This window comes from Bipolaris maydis (assembly GCF_028858645.1).
Source record: "Bipolaris maydis strain C4 unplaced genomic scaffold PSV08scaffold_7, whole genome shotgun sequence".
Taxonomy (NCBI): domain Eukaryota; kingdom Fungi; phylum Ascomycota; class Dothideomycetes; order Pleosporales; family Pleosporaceae; genus Bipolaris; species Bipolaris maydis.
In genome coordinates, this window is record NW_027093863.1 from 1,068,646 (window position 1) to 1,086,684 (window position 18,039).

Here is an 18,039-nt window from a genome sequence, read left to right on the forward strand (position 1 = left end):
TCCGAACTCGATCTCGACTCTCATCACTACCATGTCGAGCTTCGTTTCGTGGCCGCTGTCGCTAGTATTTCCCCGCGACGAGCTGAATTTACGACACCAACTGTCACGGTGCGACGCTCCGAACGTAAGCTTAAGTATCAGCTACGCAGACAACAACGAAGCTTTGTTGTCTCGTGCTTGCCTTTTGGCTACGTGGTAGGCGCGTGTAGCTGCGTGCTCGGCTCCGCTAGGAGCCCTCCTTGACACTAACGACGGATCAAGATCACCACCGCAGTATATCTCCTTATACCTATCTATTATTATCTTTAGTTATAATAGGCTAAATGCTCTTTAGATAAATCCTTAATAGAATCTTGGTTAATTCGTAGAATCTAGGTCCTACGCTAAGTACTTATATTCCCTAAGACCGCCTCGAACGACGTTTAGGAGGCATCTAACGCGCTATGACTTATTAGCTTAATTATTACTTATTTAACTATTTTATCTTATATATAGATAGCTACGTAGCTTAGAAACTTAGCTCTTTATTAAATATAACCTCTTGTATACCTCGCGATTACTCCCTAGAGCGCAGCCCCTTATATACACCTAGTTCTTAAGTATATAGCTATTAGAGTATAGCTTATTACATAGGTTAGATAGAATAGTAGATATTAAGATAAATTATAAGACGTAGCTTAAACAGAATCTTAAGTACACGTATTAGGGTACGTACTACTATAGGCACGGATCCCTATCCGCCCGTGCGTACGAACCTTAACCAGTCTCTCACGCCACGCCGTGACAATAGCTGGCTCATTGTAATTCGCTCAAGTCCGATGTCCGCAGCCAGTAACAGAGGCATTTTTTAAAAATATTGAGTAGATCGACATACTTAACTTTAAGCCACTCACATCTAAAACTTGGTCATGCTCAGTAGTACCCACAAATTGCCTCTTTGAGGCGAAATCCACGCAGTCGGAACCAGTGATCAATGACGTTGCATGCATAAGTATGTGCCTCACGCGGAGATGGCACCCCCGACCCTCCGCCTAACGGAATTAGAAATATAAAACATTAGTTTACTGTACTTGTCATGATATTCATCTGTGTCGATCAAACACTCTCAAGATGATCGATGTTTTTCATAACAGAGCCTTTTCCCTATTCAGCGTCCCGCTGGTCACCTACATCTTTGTCTTCATAGCTACGATCCCACCTATCTTATGGGCATATTACTTAAACAAAAAACAACAGCCTCTTCGCGGGGTTCCTGTCCTCAATGCAGATGAACAGACGCCTGGGGAGAGTTGGCATACCAAGCCACGAGAGTTGCTTAGAAAAGGAAGAAAACTTTATCCCAATCAGCCTTTCCAGATCCTCACTCATGGTGGCCCAAAGATTGTTCTTCCCCGACGATATCTTGAAGAAGTTCGCGACTCTCAGCAGGCATCCTTCTCTCCTTATGTCTTGAGTGAGGCACCTTGGAACTTGCCCGGGTTTGACGGCCTAATGGTGAGCCACAAACACGCGGAGCTCCTCCGAGAAGTTATCGGTGTTAAGCTCACAAAGTCCCTGGGAGTTATCACTGAGAGCTTGGCAGAAGAAGGTATTCTAGTTACTGAGGAGCTTTTCGGGAATCTGGCCCCTGGACGATGGCACACTTTTACATTGCTCCCTGAAGTAACGAAAATAATCGGTCGCTTCACTGCTCGCACTATGCTCGGCGAAGAGCTAGCTCACAACCCAGAATACGTCGACATCTCGATTAAATACGGTGTCACCGCTTTGCCAGCTGCTTTGCAGTTTCGCCCCTGGCCTCGCATCCTATGGCCAATCGTACAATACTCTAATCCACTGTGCAAGACGGTTCGATGCCAAGTTCAAAGAGCACGTCTGTTGATTACAAAGGAGTTTGAACGCCGAGAGAAGTTAGCAAGAGCTGCTATCGCTGCCGGTGAAAAAGTCCCAAAGACGCACGACTCTGTAGCTTGGATACTCGACCAGAATAAGAACAAGACGGACCAAAAGCTTGATCTCGTTGGCTTTCAGTTAACTATATCTATGGTTGCTATTCACAACACGGGTGGGGTATGTACAAAAATGCAGTTTCTTACATCAAAATCATTTGATTGACTGAGGGACTTTAGCATTTGTTCACTGCTCTCTGGTGCCTTATCGCGTATCCCAAATACATCCCACTTCTCCGAGAAGAAGCCATCTCAGTTCTCAAGGAGCACGGCTGGACAAGGCAAGCCTTAGCTCGTCTCAAGTTACAAGATGCTGTGCATAAGGAATGCATGAGAATCCTTCGGGGCAGCCTTAGTACTGCACGCTGACAAGTTGTCAAAGGAAACTTGACGTTTTCAGATGGATTCACCATTCCCAATGGTCGAAAGTTTTTTGTCATGCCTCCCGCTGATTACGAGGGTGAAAACGAAGAGTTTTATCCAGAGCGTTGGCTCGAAAAGCAAGAAGGAGAAGGACAAGGGAAGTGGTCCTTTGTCACAGCAAATCTAGAGAATCCAGAGTTCGGAGTAGGCAAGCATGCCTGCCCAGGGTGAGTCTTTTGATCTATTCTCTTTCTGTGGCCCCTCTTGTTCATGCCCACACCCCTCCCTGTAGGACACAGATTTGCTGACTCGTCACGTATCTAGCCGATGGTTTGCAAACGACGAAATGAAAATCGCACTATGTATCCTCTTGCTGCGCTACGACTGGAAGGCTACGCCCGATATGCCAAAGCCACTCTTCGATGCATGCGAAGACTTTCCCACATTCAAAAGCTCGGTGCAAGTCCAAATCACACCTAGAGAACCCGAAATTGATCTCGCATCCCCGAAGATGTGAGAATCTTGCAAAGTCATACCCACCATTCTGGTTTCCATCACTTGTACTCGAGATCACATCTCGCAAGAATACACGGCTCATCTTCCCCTTATATAGCTGCATTTGAGACAAATAGAAGACACTGAAAAGTATAATTCAAACAGTTTACATTGCCTAACCTAAAATACATCCCTATCATTCAAAGAAAGAAAAAACCGCTATGACAAACTGAATCTACCGCCCAAGTCGTTGATACATCTGCTCTTTAACCAACACATCCCCTCACCTCCCCCTACCAACAACATCCGTATCCGCCTCCGCCCACGTCATCTCGCACACGAGCCCCTGCACCACCTCCTCCTTATTCTTGCACCCCTGCGTCCACCTCTCCCTAAACCGTCTTAACTCCCCACTCCACCCATCCCAAAGATAATACCTCCCCCTTCCATCCCTTAATATAAACCTATCCCCCTCCGTAGCCTTGACTACGGGACACAACCCCTCGATACCAAAGTCAGTGGCGAGATTGACAGGGGATTCGGGGTCGAAGCAGCTTTCGAGGTAGAGCTTGGTGGGGTCGTTGGTCCAGGATTGGCGGAGCGTGTGGTGGTAGGCGCTATTGAGGGAGATGTAGGGGATGCCGTTGTGAAGGGCTGTGTCGGGCGGGGAGGGGTTGGTGAGGATAGGGCTGGGTGGTATGGGTCTGAGGATTGATTGTAACAAGTTTAAGAGGTATGATGATAGATGCTTGATACGGAATGTGCGTCGTAGCCATGGTATAGTTTGGAGTATGATGAAGCTTATGAGGAAAGAGTGAGTGAGGGTTGGGTCGGGCTCGTGTTTTGTGGAGTGGATTTGGATCATTTTGAGGTTGCCTCTTTGGAAATGGTTTGATCAAGTGTAATTTTGTGTTTATTTCCGGTTCTGTGCGGGCTATCGCGATGGGATGTGCAGGGTGATTTATGCCCTCTGGATTGTAAAGAGATCGATGTTGCGCAGACTGCTATGGTAAAAGCAAATCCATCACCAAACACTCTTCACCCAAGCAGGACTATCCACGTAGCTGCTCTCTACGCCTACACACCATTATACTTTATGATCTTGTGCTGCTCAGTGTGCAGGGGTGGGAGAGCTACTGTGATGGCGTAGATATGCCTAGCCGGACATCATCCTTTTCTCTGTGTCAAGACGCGGAAGCCTTTTCTAAAAGGACATAACACTAACTGTGTGAAAGTAACAGTTTTTTTCTGACCTCTGGGGAAAGTGTTGTTCATAGAAGTAATTTTGTAGCAGTTATCCGCAAAATTTTCTAAAGAAATGTCTCAAGTCTTCTTCATCTGTCAGTCATTTCGTAAGGAAGTGACGTATTCCCCTCTAGTTAGACACCGACAGCCAACACAATAAGCCAAGTGATCATTCTGAATGGGGCATCGAGAGATTGTAACATCACTTTTTTTAATGGTGTTGTCAAGTTTGGTTCGCTTTAAAATATCTCTGTCAGGCTCAAACTGGGCATACATTGGCCGATCTGATGGGGCATGTCATCCTCCATATCAAAATGCATATCATACCCGCCCCCTAGGAATTCCCTGAGCTACAAACATAAGGCCAGTCGTACCAAATATGCCATATTTTCTACCCTCCACTTAAACATCCCAACAATCCCAAGTCTACCTACCCGAACCCATCAAATCAAGCACCATACCCTGCATTCCTGAGAACAAAGGTACAAGAAGCGATCACTCGCTCATGTCAATCAAACTGCAGATCAGCACAAAAAGCTAACAACGTAATGTAGGTACCACAAGACTATGCATGTTGGTAGGGGTTAGTCTGAATTTAGAAATCCGGGTCCTGACGATCACGCAAATGTGTATGAATCTCAGTGGCCAGCAAATGTAAAAGCAAATACATTCCGCGCGGCAGCCCTTGCCACAAGGCTTTATTCGTTTGCTCGGCAGCTATGTTTTCTGCTTTCGAGTCCCTTAGTGTATCTACACGTAGCGCATCATGCTGACGCAATGTTCGTTACGAGTGCTACGTATTGCTCAGCGTGGATCACAGCTCCCTCGCATCGCTCTGGATCTCGCCTCTTTCATACCATCTCCGTAATATCGGATCTAGTTACCATCCGCAAGACTACGCATCAAGACTACAATTGCAAAAAAAAAAACATGCTAGCAACATCTTGTTCTTCTCGCAAATTCTATTTACCACCTTGGTTAAAATTCATACTATACCCCCCACTCTTCTCATCCTTTGTAAACTGAAAATTATCCGTGCTCAGCCCAAATGGCTTCAATATCCCATTCCCCAACTGTTTCAGCTTGCCCATCATATCTGCCATCTCCTTGTTCTTCGTCTCTTCCAACTGCGCAGGTAATGTCCGCAACGCCGCTTGTACCGCCTTCTGGTCGAGGCTCGAGAGTCGATGCGGTGGTTTGAGGAGAGCTTGGTAGTCTTCGAGCGAGCCCTGTAGAGAGGCCCAGCCACCGAATTCGTGGCGGGCTTTTGCACGGCGGAGAAGTGCTTTGGTGCGGAGTTTGTGGACATCGTCTATCGTGTGGTTTGTGCGAGTAAGAGCGTCGAGGTAGACTTCGGTAGTGTCGTCGATTTCCTGGACGGCGCCGCCGCCTGTTACTTCTTTCTCTCCGTCTTTACCCGTTTCTTTTGGGGCTGGGGGAGGATCTATGCGGTTTAGTGCCTCTAAGGCTTTTGTGGCGGATTCTACGGCTTGCTTCCATTCCTCCAGCTTCAAGTGACATGCTGCTATGTTGGAACGCAGTACGGCGACATCGTATTCAAGATAGTTCGGGCAGACTGCAAGTGCTTTCTCGTATCCTTGTATCGCGCTGTTGTATTCGCCTGACGCAAATGTCTTGTTGGCCAAAGCCTTTTCCGCAGTTGCTTCCTCAAGTAGTTTCTTCTCTTCGTCTGGTGGGAATATTTCGGGTGTCGCCACTTCCGCCGCCTCAGGCTTTGAGGGAGGATCGTTTTTCAATGACATGTTTTTCTAGGAGTCGAAAATGTATTGAGGCGTTAATGGCTTTGGTCCATCAGTGGTACCTGTTGATCTGTTTGGAGAGTGACGTCTGGCCGAGTCGGAGGTCCGACTAGTGCCCCACGCCTCGGTCCAGTCACTACTAGGCGTGGGGTACCAAGATCTATCCACCTAGTCGCATCTTTTGCGAATCCTTCGGATTAAGTACCTACGCAATCTTCCACGCGCCTCAGAAAACAGCCAACATGGGTTCAACGTACGCAATCCTTACCCAAAGTATCTATATCAAATTCAATTAACACGAACCAGCACAACCACCCCACCACCCCGCATACGGGCCGCCCTCTTCGACATGGACGGACTCCTAATCGACTCCGAAGACATCTACACCATAGTCACGAACATAATCCTCGAGCGCTACGGCCGCCCACACCTCCCCTGGTCCATAAAAGCCCAACTGCAAGGCCGGCCCGGCCCACAAGCCGGACTAATCTTCCACGAATGGGCCAAACTGCCCATATCTCACGAGCAATTCATGGCCGAGCAATCAGAACTCCAGCGCGAACTCTTCAAAACCACGAAACCGCTACCGGGAGTCCTGGACTTGCTGGAAGGCCTGAAGAGCAGGGGTGTACATGTTGCTCTTGCGACGAGCAGTCACAAGGGCAACTTTGAATTGAAGAGCGCACATTTGAGCCATTTGTTTGACTATTTTGCGCCTGAACACCGTGTTTTGGGGGATGATCCGAGGATAGCCCCGGGGCGCGGGAAACCTGCTCCTGATATTTATCTTCTTGCACTTTCCACACTCAATAAAACATTGGAGGAGCAAGGACAACCGCCCATTCGGCCGGAAGAGTGTTTGGTTTTCGAGGACAGCGTTCCGGGGGTTGAGTCTGGGCGGAGAGCAGGCATGCAGGTGGTGTGGTGTCCCCACCCAGATTTGTTGGTGGAGTACAAGGGCAGAGAGAAAGAGGTGCTTGCAGGATTGACGGGCGAGTACAAAGAGACTGAAGAGGAAAAGAAGAAGAATGTGGAGGAGTTGGCTCTACAAGGAGAGAAACAGATTGGCACGACTGGGCAAGTTGATGATGGATGGGCACGATTGTACAGTACCCTGGAAGACTTTCCATACGATACCTACCAAATTCCAGCAAAAGTGTAAGGCCTGTTAGCCAACCAAAGGGAAATCTTACAATTATAGCAAGGTACCCCGTTGTATTAACTAATAAGAACAATAAACTCTTTATTTCACTTTGGACGCAACATTTCCCTCATTCATGAAAAAACATGATTCGTATTGTTTTGCCATGTACTGCATGATTTGATCGTTATCTGCATTCACACGCTCAAGTTGTGGAGCAGCAGCGGCTCATAGATGCATAGCCGTACTTGGCCACTTCGGATTACACTTCCATTCATTCCCCCAAAGATTGTGTCAACGCCGATCCATCATGCGCACCGCCCGCTCAATCTCATGTGGTACAACTCGCTAAACGCAAGGAGAGTGACCTGTTTATGAGACCTCCTCAATCTTGGGCTTGTCGCCTGATGCAGCGGCTGCGGGTGCCTTCTCCTTGTTATCCTCGTCGTTTTCAAGCTCAGGCATGTCGTCATCGTCGTCGCTATCGTCGCCGCCGGGCATACCACCGCCCATGTTTGCCATCATTTGGCTCATGTCCATGCCCTCCATTCCAGGCATTCCGCCCATGCCACCTGCGCCAAGCTTGCTGAAGTCGATGCCGCCAAAGCCTCCGTCACCACCGCCCATAGGGTTCATCGCGGACGTGTCAAGGTCATCGGCGGTTTCGTCTTGCTCGTCCTCATCGACCCACTGTAGCATGTTAGCTCAATTCTTGTAGGGTTATCATTCCTGGCTAGCATACCTTGTCGAAATCAGTCTTGAGGAAATGCATCTTTTTTGAATCCTTAAGCAGACGGGGCCAGTACTCCTGCTTGTGCTCCTTCTTTCTTAGTACTAACTCGATACCACGGCCGTTATTATTCCATTTGCAGTTTTCGGTGTCAATCTCGGCGTAGAATTCAAGGTCGATGGCGTATGTGGTCTTCTTGGAAGTAGAGGTTCCCTTGAAGCTGAGAGATTGATCCTTGAGTTCGATCTTCACGTCTTCCTTCGGTAGGTCGGGGGCAACGATGGTAAGATAAATCACGTTCTTGCTCGGTTCGTCGGGGGATGAGCGCTGCGCCCAAACAACTGTTGCGTATTAACATGTGTTGCATAGTAAGAAAGGCCCCGGACGCGTCTACAATAGTTGCAAGTGGCCTACAAAGAACAAGGAAATCGGATTGCGTCTCCACGAACTTGAGAGGGTGCGCAAGGCACAAGTGAAGTATCTCTGGGGCTTTGGTGGTAAACAAGGCTGTGACATACCTTCTGGGGTGACGCTAGACATTTTCAAGGTCGTGGTTGTGTGATGTGGTGTTCCGTTCAAGTCCGGGTGCGCTTCAATGTGTGTCGCAGTTTATGTAATGGGGGTTGATTGTTGTTCAGTCAAAGTGTTTGTCTGGAGGAAGCAGATTGAAGGCGGAAGAAATGCGGCCCTGTGGAGAGACTAGCGTGGAAAGCAATAGAAGCTCAGTGGAATCTTTGAGTTCAACGACCCGTTTTTGGTCAGTTGATTACGAAATGCAGGTTGGGGGCGCTGTGAACGCGTATGCATCCCATGAACTTTTATTTTCTTGACCATCTCACTCGCTGTCGCGGTGGTTGGCAGACTTGGACACTGAGGCTAGTGGGCTGCTCGTGCCCCGCGAAGAGCTCAACGTCACCATGGGTCCGAGCTCGGCCTGGAGTCGGTCCAAGGCCGCCATCCTTACAACACCTCGGGCCCTGACATGCAGCACATCCACATGCACATCCACCTACTGCCCTGTCACATGCTCCCATGCTATTCACCCTTCGCTTGACCTGCTAGTATTCTGTCAATCGCCCCGTCTAGCTGCCGTCACGTGCCTCTTGATTCTTGAGCCTGCCAACTCCCGCCCTACCCACATCCACTAACACCAGACGACTCCCACTACCAAGCACTGCGCACGTGGCGCCTCCAAAACCATATTGTGCGCATCCAGGTTGACTGATTGCCCACTATGGAGACCATCAAAGGTCTCCTGTGGAAGCCCACACCCGAAGAGCAGGTACGATCGTGCTACGTCACCACAGCACGTCTTTACCCGACAATCTAACAATCCCACAGAAGCGCAAATGCAATGCCCTCGTGCGCCAGAACGTCCGAAAGCTCGATCGCGATATCCAACAGCTCAAGGCCACGGAGCAAAAAACCAAAAACCTCATCCAACAGTCGTCCAAACGCGCCCAGCGCAACCCAGCCATGGCCAAGCAGGCCAACCAAGACGTCCGCATCTTCGCCCGCGAACTGATCCGCGTCCGGAAACAAAACAACCGTCTCATGACATCCAAGGCGCAGCTCAACAGCGTGCAAATGCAGGTCAACGAGGCCTTCTCTGTTAGGAAGATTGAGGGCAGCATCAAGGCCAGCACGGGCATCATGAAGGACGTAAACAGTCTAGTCAGACTTCCAGAGCTGACAGGCACCATGAGAGAGCTCAGCTCTGAGTTGATGAAGGCGGGCATTATCGAGGAGATGCTCGATGACACGCTGGGCGAGAACGAAATGCTGGAAGGGGAGGCTGAGGAAGCGGAAGAGGAAGTGGACAAGGTACTGAGCGAGGTGCTCAAAGACCGGTTACCGCCAAGCAAAGCACAAGAGGAGGAGCTTCCTGCTGCACCGCAACCAGAGGAGGAAGAGGAGGAAGACCAGGCAGAGATGCTGGCTCAAATGCGGGGCCGACTCGAGGCTCTCAAGAGCTGAGTCAGTTCATGCCGATTGCTTTTGATCTTTTCGTCCATAGAGTCATGATGTGGTGTTACGGCGTTATGGCGCATTGCGAGCACCCACAGTGGCATACGATTTGCATATCCAAAATTACGGTTTTGCAAATCCAACGAGAAACCGATGAGATTGCAAGAATACTGTTCATCCATTTACTCATTTGTCAATCGAAGGAGAGGCAAAATGTCAACATCGGTTCCTCACCTAGCTATGCGTTCTCATTCACAATACATGAAATCCAAGTCACGAGAAATCATTTTCATATCCATAGCACACTTGTATTTTCTTTTCAGCATTGACGGCGAACACCCTTGACATGCCACCCTAATCCCCTCTAATAATCTTTCCTATGAACTTCAGTTCCCACTCCTTTGGATCGTCACCAACAAAACGTGCATTCGCCCGCTCATCCAGCATCAATGTCGTGACCGCAATCCCACTGTACCATTCCCGCACCTTCTCGTCTGCATCCTCATTCCATACCGTCAGCGTCCCGTCAAGATTCATCGACGTCACTTTGGGAGGGACACCGCGCATCTTGAGCAGCATGTTAAGGATGTCGCTAAACTTTTCGCCTTGCTGGGAGAACGTAGACGGTGACTTGTCGAGTGGCCATCGGGGATTGCGATAAGGCTGGTTCAGAAGGTCTTGTGCCGGTGCAGGAGGAGACGACGAAGTGACTGCAGTAGAATCAAGAGCAGATACAAGGTCAGTATGAGCAGTGGAAGTCTGCTTGCAAGAGTCGTTGCTATTTTCTCCTGTTGGAGTTGTAGACGGTGCCTCCCAAGAACGAAAGAGCCAGCACATTCGCTCCACACAGGCAAGGAGTATGACTGCGACAAGAAAAGTTTCAAACGGATTTGCTTGTTGGCGCTGTAGTAGTCTGCGTTCGAGATCGTTCATGACAATGCGTGCAAGACATGCCGCCCGCTTCTCTGTCGCACCCATGAGCTGCATGCTAATGAGATTGTGAGAAGAGGCATGCTCCAGAGGTGTGATGGGCATGCGAATTGCATCATCGACATCTGCGGCAGACAGAGTCGAGGGGGCCAGAGTAGGCGCAAGAGATGGATTAGAGAACAAGTGCCATTCGAAGTTGCGAGATGTGAGTATTCGGGTTAGGTTCCAAAGCTCCAGCGATTTGGATATAAGTCCATCAGGGCTCAACGATGCAATGCTTTTCGCGCTGTGTACCGTTGCCTTCATGAAGTGAGAGTCCTCGGTGTCGGCAAAGTGACCGGCCATCTTTTTCACGTAGTGATCGACTTTTCCACTAACATCATCATCACTATCTATCAACTCCAAATCTGGTGACGCTAGTCCTGAGAAAATAGCCGGGTCAATATCCGTGGTCTGGGTCGCTGCAGTTTGTTGACATTTCAGTGGGGTAAAAGTTGCAAAAGTCCCAGAAGCAGGGAAATGGCTGGCTTCTATCCGTCCTGGTGTCTGATCAAGTCGAATCTGGCCTTTTGCTTGGTTGGTGGCGTGGAATGCGAGAACACTATGCAAGCCTGCAGTATAGAGACCAAACTCCTCTGCTATCCGTGTCCGAATGCAAGGTTGCTTCCAGAGCCGTGCGCTTTCAACATTCTGGCAAGTATTGCATGGGTTTTCTCCAGAACAAGGCTTCTTGAGCATACGACACCGGATACACGCACCTCGTTTGCGCACCTCTTGCACTTCCTTCCGCCTTGAGTCGGTGAAGCGCCCTCTGACCTTTGGCTTTGCTGGCTTTTGGTTCATACTGAAGTCCGTTGTAAAGTGCGTTTGGTTACCTGCATTCATGGCAAGCGGTCGCTGGTGGCCCATTCCTTTGTGGTTGTCGTTCATCTGCATGTGTTCTTTACTATGGTCTTGCAGCATTGGATCAAGCGAATTGGGTTGTATGTTTGGCCAGTGCCCACGTCCTTGGGCATGAAAGAATTTTCCGTCCGACATATTGTGTAGACCATGTCCTGAGAGATTCATATCAGAGTCCATTGACAAGCCGTTGGTCAGCGGCATCAGATCGTTTGCCGCAGACGCCGCCATGACGAGTGAGGGAACCATGTGCGACATGGATGAAGAGTTTGAAAGAGGCATGTGACCCATGTCCGGAGAAGTTGTCGGTGAGTGATGGAGCGAATTATTGAACTGGTACATAGACGGCATAGCTGGCGGATTTGACATGTCCATGCCATGCGAAAGACCAGCCAAATCGGAACCATCAGGTCTATCATCTTGTATCAGGAACTCTTCTAATAGCCCTGCATGACTTGTATTATTGTGGCCGTGTTGCGTTTGTGAGGGCTGCTTCTCTGCCATTCGCTTTCCAGACAGGTCCAAGTGTTGTCGCGAGACCTCAGCTAGCGTCTCGAGAGCAGAGAGCTGTTTCGACGGTACAAAGGGAAGGTTCATCTTCTGGCCATGCTGCATCTGGCTCGGCCCTGGTGCGTTCGTATTGGTCGTTTGCGTCATGTTGTCGGGGAGGGGCAGCTCGTGCATTTGCAGCAGTGCACGCTGCCGGTCCTGAAGAGGCAAGGCAGGACATTTCTTGACCAAGTGGTTCGTGAGGCTGTCTATGCGACCTTTAGGAAACTGCGTCGTGTGAGCTATTACTCATATCACCTCGAGACATTTTGTCGCAGGGTCAGGTACCTTTTCGCCGCACGATTTGCACGTGTGCTGGTAGCGGTTGCTTGCATCTTCGAGCTTAGGGCCGCGCTCGAAGTATTCGAGGATCAGCTGGTTGGGTCGGCGGCCCATGATCAGCCCAGAAGTTGAACCCTTCAACCCTGCAGTGCGTTGTGGAATGTTTTTGCCGGACTTATTGCGCGGTGAGAACCTGGGCAACTTTGGCGGTGTAAATTCGGAGGATGTGATTGGCCGACCGGTACTCAAGAACACCTACCCTCAGTCTCGCAATGATAATACTGTGAGGTATCTGCAAGACGATCGCACTGTTTGTGTGACAAGAATACGTGTCTTGTTACTCACATCTCGTTTCTCATGGTACATTAGTGTGTTGTGGTGAAGCAGACAGCAACTTGGCACCAGAAGTTCATTCACCGCCACAAGGTAATGAGCACATTTTGTGCCGACACCCTCATGTTTCCGTGGTACGCACAATTCTTTTGTCTTGAAAGAAAAAAGAAAATACACAAGTAGGTCTCGGTATATGGGAACATTGTCTGAGGTAGCTTGACTATAGGTCAACTGAGCTATTATTTGCATAGTTGTTCACAAATGCAATGCATTGGTAGAGACACTATAGTGAGATGGCAAGACCAAAAGGTATTCATGACATGAAACAAAGTTTCTCCAACTGTTGCCCTACGATAGCTTTTGAAAGCATGTGCATGTCGGAAAGTGATGACGTCAATGTGACCTTCTCAACGACACTCGTCATTATTCACTAGGGAGACTACTCAGGCTCTAAATTACAATACACTCTCCATAGACCCAAAAACCTTCTTTAGATTTCCCATACTTACAAATTGTCACTCTCATCATTTCACACCCCTGGGCAACTTCCAAGATGTCATCCACAAAGTCTCCAGCAGCAAACCCAAGCATAACGCCTGACCCTGCTCAAGACGGTTCAACAATCCGCAAAGCCTTCATCCTCGAAGCAACTGCAAACCTCTTCACCATTCCTCTAATCACGAACACGCGATTTACTCTCTCACTACTTCTCAGCAATCCATCTCGAGATATCAACCCGGCATCAGTCTTGTTCGCGCGCCTTTTTGGTGGCTTGATTGTTGGTGGACTTACATCGGCATTGTTCGCTGGCGCAGCCAACACCAGAAATGGCATTGAGTCTAGAAGGCCGACTTACTTGATGTTGGGCATAGGCGAAGCATGCCTAATTCCTATTCTAATGTGGGAGTTGATACAAGGGGCACCTCGTGCGGCAATAAGTAGGGCGGTTGCAGGGGTTAGTATTGGATTTCTGCTACCTCCATTGCTATGGAGGATGTACGTACTGTTTGTCAGGCCGGAATTGTTGGGAAGATACATAGAAGAGAGAGAGGACAATCTTGGTGCAGACGGTAGAGGCGGATGTGAGTACACGCTTCTGTATAGCATTAAGAAATATGCTAACAAAACCTAGATGGTTCTATCAACACGCGCGACGATTGAGATGGACGGTTGAGGATTTGCGATTTCGCTCATGATAATACTGTGTCTTGTTGCGGAGTTTTGGTGCAGTTCACGTACTGATTCGAGATTTTCAAATCTAATGCTTTTCCGTGTTGTATTTGTCAAGGTCAAATACCCATAAACGCCGCGCTGAAATCAATTGTAATGCCCGGAGTGCCAGTGACACAGTTCTTTAGTCTGCAAAACCTCCCCACTCTGCTTCCTCATCCTCTTCTTCAGGCTCGCTTGCGACCTCAGTTTCTTGCCCTCTCCAAGCTCTTAATCTTTCATCTGCGAGACACTCTTTGGCCGCATTTCTCAGCGGTTTCAAGTTTCCGTTCTTCGCCATACTCTCGATTGGCTGTAGCAGCTTCTCCAACGTCTCCTTATTTTCGTCCTTCTCCCATTCATCGCCCTCGACGTTCTCAAGCTCATCAACCCAAACATCCATGATATGATATCTGAGTCCGTTAGGAATCCTCATGTTCTTGCATTCCAAAGGCGTCTCTTCCATGATGACGTTCCATTGTTCTAATAGGCTCTTCTTCCACTTGTTCCGACTGAGGAATGCGAATGACGCATTGACGTATTGACGGATCAGGTAGAGGTATTTGTCGAGCCTCAGTGCTTCAATATGGCTCCATTCGCGAGACATGGTAAGGAAGAAGGCGCGGATGAATGGCAAAACTACTGGCGTGCGAAGGGTAGAGACGAGGGATGCGAGGTCACGGGAAAGGCGCTGCTGAAGGGCGGGTTTGTCTTGCATCCACAAGCCTGTAAAAACTGTCTTAGCCCTATCGTCCAGCTGATCACGGAGCCATCTGAAGTCTCTCGTCAAGGTGACGAATTCCGTGACACGTACAGTAGAATAGTCCTTTCCATAGCTTCAGGAGATCGAGTTCTGAGATTTCACATTGTGCGCCAAGGTATTGTTTCAAGGCATCGAGCGCCTGGTCGCGAACTTTCTTGTCTGTCGCAAACGTCAGTTTATTGCTAACAGGATTTCAATATGACCTATATACATACCGCTCGAAGCAAGATTCCTGATGAAAGGATTGTTTTGCGCGTCCGAAGTCATGTTGTGCGAAATGAGGGTATTGCTGGTGTACCTAGGTGGAGTTCAAGATGCGCGCGGAACTTTTTTTGGGGTTGCGGAGCTAACATGGCTATCGATAAGACCGCTATTTGTGGATTAGCGGCAGTCGAACTTTGGCTTGAGCTTTTGCAGTAATACTAGTAAAGGAGAAAGAAAAGAAGCGCATTCGCAAATTCTAAACGTCTTCAATGTGATTTAATGTGCAGCCATACAAAATGACAGCCTTCCGTGTCGAAACACTGGATTGGTTAGAGAAAAGCAGATGATTTCGGAAACCTGGATTTCCAATCGATCACTGCACAACAACCACGCAGAGATCCTGACATGCATAGACGTGACTGGTGATTGCCTACGTAGTGGTCTGCATAGTACATACTTGCTCAAATATTCGCCGTAGATAGGACCGAAGTCTAGAGCAAGGTTACTTTACTGTAAGATGCAACCTAAACAGGACTAGGGTGACACTGGGGTGAGAACGGTAGCGAACGACGCATTCCTCAAACGAGATACATTGGCTAAGGCAGTGAAGGGGTTGCGCAAGCATAGCCTAGTGTAGATATGTCTATTACAGTGCAGTAAAGCTGTAAATTTGTTTTTAGAACCCGTTCAATTTCACTATAACAAAAATAAACCACGAGCTAAGTAGTTCTAGTTTATCGAAAAAGCGTAAAACTTTACATTCATAGGTTTCCTAGGCAAAGTTATTTTCTTGTTACCTGATAGTTAAAAGGTATATTAGATGTCTAGATGACTGAATCTGCTGACTAAGCGACTAGCGCGGGGGTAGAGCTAACTAAACACGCTAAATCGCTAGTAAACACACGACACTTCTGCCTAACAAACATTAGTTAATTCTAACCTCTACCTATAACTCTTTTCACTCTTTAAAAGAATTAGCTCTAACATTTACCACACCTACAGCAAAAAGCGGAGTTTTTTAGCGATTCTTTCGATTACCTGTAAGTTTGCTTACCTACTGCCTATTACCTTACAGTAGCTCTAAACGTCAACATGCGACGTAATCATCCCTACCCACAAGATCTATTCTAGAAATAAACCCTGCATATCTAGAGAAAGCTAACGTAATGTAGTCCCGCTACTGGAATGCCGTCCATGGTCCACATAAAATCATTTGGCTATACGGGGCGCCGCGTCCTCGTCGATCGCGTAAGCGCACCGACACCAGTTTTCTGACATATACTAACGAGTTTACTATTATTACTAGGTCCACTCGATAGTCTCAAATCGTGTGCAAAAGGATGTAAGTTTTTTGTCCGAGATGGTCTATGCGCGACTGGCTGACAGGGTACATCTAGGATGAACAATACTTAGTGCGGTGGAACACCGATAATGCGTCGGATCAAGCGCCGCTAAGCTGGCATTCGATCAAAGAGCTTTTGCGATGCCTTGAGCATGTGCAAGATTACCTCGAAGTGAGAGAGAAGTACGCGCTGCAGCCCAGTCACGTGAAAGACGTCTCTGATATCATCCAGGTCTATGGGATCACTTGAACAGCTGCAACCTATAACAAAAAAGCGCAAAACACCAGACAGTGGGCTGGAGTATGAACGCCGCTCTTCACCATTTGATTCTCACCTTTACCACGCAAACCATGGAGGTCAGACGCCGTCGTTCTCTCAGTCTCCGACAGCAACACCTCCACCATCTCCACCCGATTTCTATAACGGCGTCATGGATGTCAACAAGCATGGGTACATCTTTTGTCGTATGTCTACAGGACCAGATGTACCACCACGGCTTGACACCCACACTGTCCCAACGCAAGAGATGAAGCAAACCGCACAAAGATCTAGTGTTGAGAAAGCACTGGCCTATATTCGTAACGAGTATGTCTTCCGACTATCCAAAGTCACAGGCCACAAGCCCATCAAACTAGTCAACCTCGTAGATTCCTCTACTCCCTCCCTCCGCTTCCGCTACATATCCGAAAACATCCTCCAACCAGGCGTTATCCGCGCCTCCCCCGAGACCCAAACCGGCTGCCAGTCATGCTCTCCACACATGGGCCGTGACATTGGCTGTGAATATACTCGAAAATGCGATTGTCTCGAGTACGCGCCCGTCGACGAATCGCGCCTCGACTCCGCGCAGAAACTACAGTACCAACATGCTCTGAAGAAGGGACTCTCCACCATGGGGCTCCCCAAAAAATTCCCTTACTACGCCGTGGGCACAAGTACGGGCTGCCTAGTCCCCTTCTACCTCAAGTCGCGCAGCCCCATCTACGAATGCAACGACAAGTGCAACTGCGGGCCCCACTGCCGCAACAAAAACGTCCAGTTTGGACGCCGGGTCGAAGTCGAAATCTTCCGCGCTACTGACGGCCGCGGCTGGGGCCTGCGCTGCACCGAGGACCTACACGAGGGTCAGTTCATCGATACGTACCGTGGCGAGATCATCACCGACGCCGAAGCAGAGCGCCGCGAGAATGCTTCCTCTTCCAAAGCAAAAGCTTCGTACCTGTATTCCCTCGACAAATTCAAGGAGTCAGAGGGCCTCGAGGACAAGGATATGTATGTTATCGATGGAGAGTTCATGGGGGGACCCACCAAGTTTATCAATCATTCTTGCGACCCTAATTGTCGACAGTATACCGTTAGCTACAATCGCCATGATCCCAGGGTTTACGATATTGCGTTTTTCGCCTCCAGGTTTATTCCGAGCGGAGAGGAACTCACGTTTGATTATCTGGACAAGGATGAGGATGAGGGCGAGGACGACATGGATGAGCCGGGCGAGGGCGCCATTCCGTGTCTTTGTGGGACGAAGAAGTGTAGGAAGTGGTTGTGGACGTGAGGTTTACTACAAAGGGTCAGCGGTTTCGTTTGTGGAGGACTTGTGGGTTGGGTCAGGCGCAGATGCTAGAGGGGAAGGAGTGAGGGAATGAGGCATGATGAACTTTGGGACATACTTGTAAGGGAGCCAAAAGGGGCAGTTCTACTTCATACATGTACTTTTAAGGGTCTCTGTTTTCTTTTCCGAACAACGTTTCAATACTAAAGCGATTGGAATCGCATTGTCCATGTCCACCAATACGCCATTCAAGCTCATGACACCAATGAAGTCTTCTTCAGAGCGTCAGGACTCAAACACTTTCACAAATTCATGATATCAGT

The 18,039-nt window shown here is 48.7% G+C and overlaps 10 protein-coding genes across 10 annotated transcripts; 5 read left to right on the forward strand and 5 right to left on the reverse strand.

Moving 5' to 3' along the window:
* Positions 1 to 1,092: 1,092 nt before the first annotated feature.
* Positions 1,093 to 2,829, forward strand: PSV08DRAFT_390732 (cytochrome P450; the record flags this gene model as incomplete). The annotated part of the gene is made up of 4 exons (XM_014227086.2): positions 1,093 to 2,070; positions 2,130 to 2,304; positions 2,332 to 2,539; positions 2,637 to 2,829. The coding sequence occupies exons 1-4, from the start codon at positions 1,111 to 1,113 to the stop codon at positions 2,827 to 2,829; spliced, it is 1,536 nt and encodes a 511-aa protein (XP_014082561.1). The 5' UTR covers positions 1,093 to 1,110.
* A 261-nt stretch (positions 2,830 to 3,090) lies between these two features.
* Positions 3,091 to 3,672, reverse strand: PSV08DRAFT_351679 (uncharacterized protein; the record flags this gene model as incomplete). The annotated part of the gene is made up of 1 exon (XM_014227085.1): positions 3,091 to 3,672. The coding sequence occupies one exon, from the start codon at positions 3,670 to 3,672 to the stop codon at positions 3,091 to 3,093; it is 582 nt and encodes a 193-aa protein (XP_014082560.1).
* A 1,302-nt stretch (positions 3,673 to 4,974) lies between these two features.
* On the reverse strand, positions 4,975 to 5,880 carry PSV08DRAFT_42929 (uncharacterized protein). The gene has a single exon (XM_014227084.2). The coding sequence runs from the start codon at positions 5,813 to 5,815 to the stop codon at positions 5,015 to 5,017; it is 801 nt and encodes a 266-aa protein (XP_014082559.1). The 5' UTR covers positions 5,816 to 5,880; the 3' UTR covers positions 4,975 to 5,014.
* Positions 5,881 to 5,978: 98 nt separating this feature from the next.
* Positions 5,979 to 7,068, forward strand: PSV08DRAFT_362373 (HAD-like domain-containing protein). Its single transcript, XM_014227083.2, has 2 exons — positions 5,979 to 6,065; positions 6,119 to 7,068. Exons 1-2 carry the CDS (start codon positions 6,055 to 6,057, stop codon positions 6,972 to 6,974), a joined length of 867 nt encoding a protein of 288 aa, XP_014082558.1. The 5' UTR covers positions 5,979 to 6,054; the 3' UTR covers positions 6,975 to 7,068.
* On the reverse strand, positions 7,022 to 8,315 carry PSV08DRAFT_299277 (HSP20-like chaperone). Its single transcript, XM_014227082.2, has 3 exons — positions 8,202 to 8,315; positions 7,696 to 8,024; positions 7,022 to 7,643 (listed from the first exon to the last, which is right to left on the reverse strand). Exons 1-3 carry the CDS (start codon positions 8,221 to 8,223, stop codon positions 7,326 to 7,328), a joined length of 669 nt encoding a protein of 222 aa, XP_014082557.1. The 5' UTR covers positions 8,224 to 8,315; the 3' UTR covers positions 7,022 to 7,325.
* Positions 8,316 to 8,777: 462 nt separating this feature from the next.
* PSV08DRAFT_202918 (Snf7-domain-containing protein) lies at positions 8,778 to 9,931 on the forward strand. Its single transcript, XM_014227080.1, has 2 exons — positions 8,778 to 8,965; positions 9,025 to 9,931. The coding sequence occupies exons 1-2, from the start codon at positions 8,918 to 8,920 to the stop codon at positions 9,658 to 9,660; spliced, it is 684 nt and encodes a 227-aa protein (XP_014082555.1). The 5' UTR covers positions 8,778 to 8,917; the 3' UTR covers positions 9,661 to 9,931.
* A 10-nt stretch (positions 9,932 to 9,941) lies between these two features.
* On the reverse strand, positions 9,942 to 12,474 carry PSV08DRAFT_362376 (uncharacterized protein). The gene is made up of 2 exons (XM_014227079.2): positions 12,319 to 12,474; positions 9,942 to 12,258 (listed from the first exon to the last, which is right to left on the reverse strand). The coding sequence occupies exons 1-2, from the start codon at positions 12,424 to 12,426 to the stop codon at positions 10,006 to 10,008; spliced, it is 2,361 nt and encodes a 786-aa protein (XP_014082554.1). The 5' UTR covers positions 12,427 to 12,474; the 3' UTR covers positions 9,942 to 10,005.
* A 724-nt stretch (positions 12,475 to 13,198) lies between these two features.
* PSV08DRAFT_390736 (uncharacterized protein) lies at positions 13,199 to 13,806 on the forward strand (the record flags this gene model as incomplete). Its single annotated transcript, XM_014227078.1, has 2 exons — positions 13,199 to 13,727; positions 13,778 to 13,806. The coding sequence occupies 2 exons, from the start codon at positions 13,199 to 13,201 to the stop codon at positions 13,804 to 13,806; spliced, it is 558 nt and encodes a 185-aa protein (XP_014082553.1).
* A 64-nt stretch (positions 13,807 to 13,870) lies between these two features.
* Positions 13,871 to 14,937, reverse strand: PSV08DRAFT_362377 (uncharacterized protein). Its single transcript, XM_014227077.1, has 3 exons — positions 14,833 to 14,937; positions 14,669 to 14,776; positions 13,871 to 14,580 (listed from the first exon to the last, which is right to left on the reverse strand). Exons 1-3 carry the CDS (start codon positions 14,882 to 14,884, stop codon positions 14,000 to 14,002), a joined length of 741 nt encoding a protein of 246 aa, XP_014082552.1. The 5' UTR covers positions 14,885 to 14,937; the 3' UTR covers positions 13,871 to 13,999.
* Positions 14,938 to 15,998: 1,061 nt separating this feature from the next.
* PSV08DRAFT_390751 (uncharacterized protein) lies at positions 15,999 to 17,771 on the forward strand. The gene is made up of 4 exons (XM_014227076.2): positions 15,999 to 16,069; positions 16,128 to 16,163; positions 16,219 to 16,346; positions 16,396 to 17,771. The coding sequence occupies exons 1-4, from the start codon at positions 16,007 to 16,009 to the stop codon at positions 17,717 to 17,719; spliced, it is 1,551 nt and encodes a 516-aa protein (XP_014082551.1). The 5' UTR covers positions 15,999 to 16,006; the 3' UTR covers positions 17,720 to 17,771.
* The last annotated feature ends 268 nt before the right edge of the window (positions 17,772 to 18,039 follow it).

Coding starts and splice junctions, on each gene's coding strand:
- PSV08DRAFT_390751 (XM_014227076.2), top strand. CDS start 16,007: ATGCCGTCCATGGTCCACATAAAATCATTTGGCTATACGGGGCGCCGC. Junction 16,164..16,218: donor CAAATCGTGTGCAAAAGGAT/GTAAGTTTTTTG, acceptor GGGTACATCTAG/GATGAACAATACTTAGTGCG. Junction 16,347..16,395: donor TACCTCGAAGTGAGAGAGAA/GTACGCGCTGCA, acceptor GATATCATCCAG/GTCTATGGGATCACTTGAAC.
- PSV08DRAFT_362377 (XM_014227077.1), bottom strand. CDS start 14,884: ATGACTTCGGACGCGCAAAACAATCCTTTCATCAGGAATCTTGCTTCG. Junction 14,777..14,832: donor CAGGAATCTTGCTTCGAGCG/GTATGTATATAG, acceptor CGTTTGCGACAG/ACAAGAAAGTTCGCGACCAG. Junction 14,581..14,668: donor ATGGAAAGGACTATTCTACT/GTACGTGTCACG, acceptor CAGTTTTTACAG/GCTTGTGGATGCAAGACAAA.
- PSV08DRAFT_42929 (XM_014227084.2), bottom strand. CDS start 5,815: ATGTCATTGAAAAACGATCCTCCCTCAAAGCCTGAGGCGGCGGAAGTG.
- PSV08DRAFT_299277 (XM_014227082.2), bottom strand. CDS start 8,223: ATGTCTAGCGTCACCCCAGAAG. Junction 8,025..8,201: donor GTCTAGCGTCACCCCAGAAG/GTATGTCACAGC, acceptor AATACGCAACAG/TTGTTTGGGCGCAGCGCTCA. Junction 7,644..7,695: donor TCAAGACTGATTTCGACAAG/GTATGCTAGCCA, acceptor AACATGCTACAG/TGGGTCGATGAGGACGAGCA.
- PSV08DRAFT_202918 (XM_014227080.1), top strand. CDS start 8,918: ATGGAGACCATCAAAGGTCTCCTGTGGAAGCCCACACCCGAAGAGCAG. Junction 8,966..9,024: donor AGCCCACACCCGAAGAGCAG/GTACGATCGTGC, acceptor ACAATCCCACAG/AAGCGCAAATGCAATGCCCT.
- PSV08DRAFT_362376 (XM_014227079.2), bottom strand. CDS start 12,426: ATGGGCCGCCGACCCAACCAGCTGATCCTCGAATACTTCGAGCGCGGC. Junction 12,259..12,318: donor GCAAATCGTGCGGCGAAAAG/GTACCTGACCCT, acceptor CACACGACGCAG/TTTCCTAAAGGTCGCATAGA.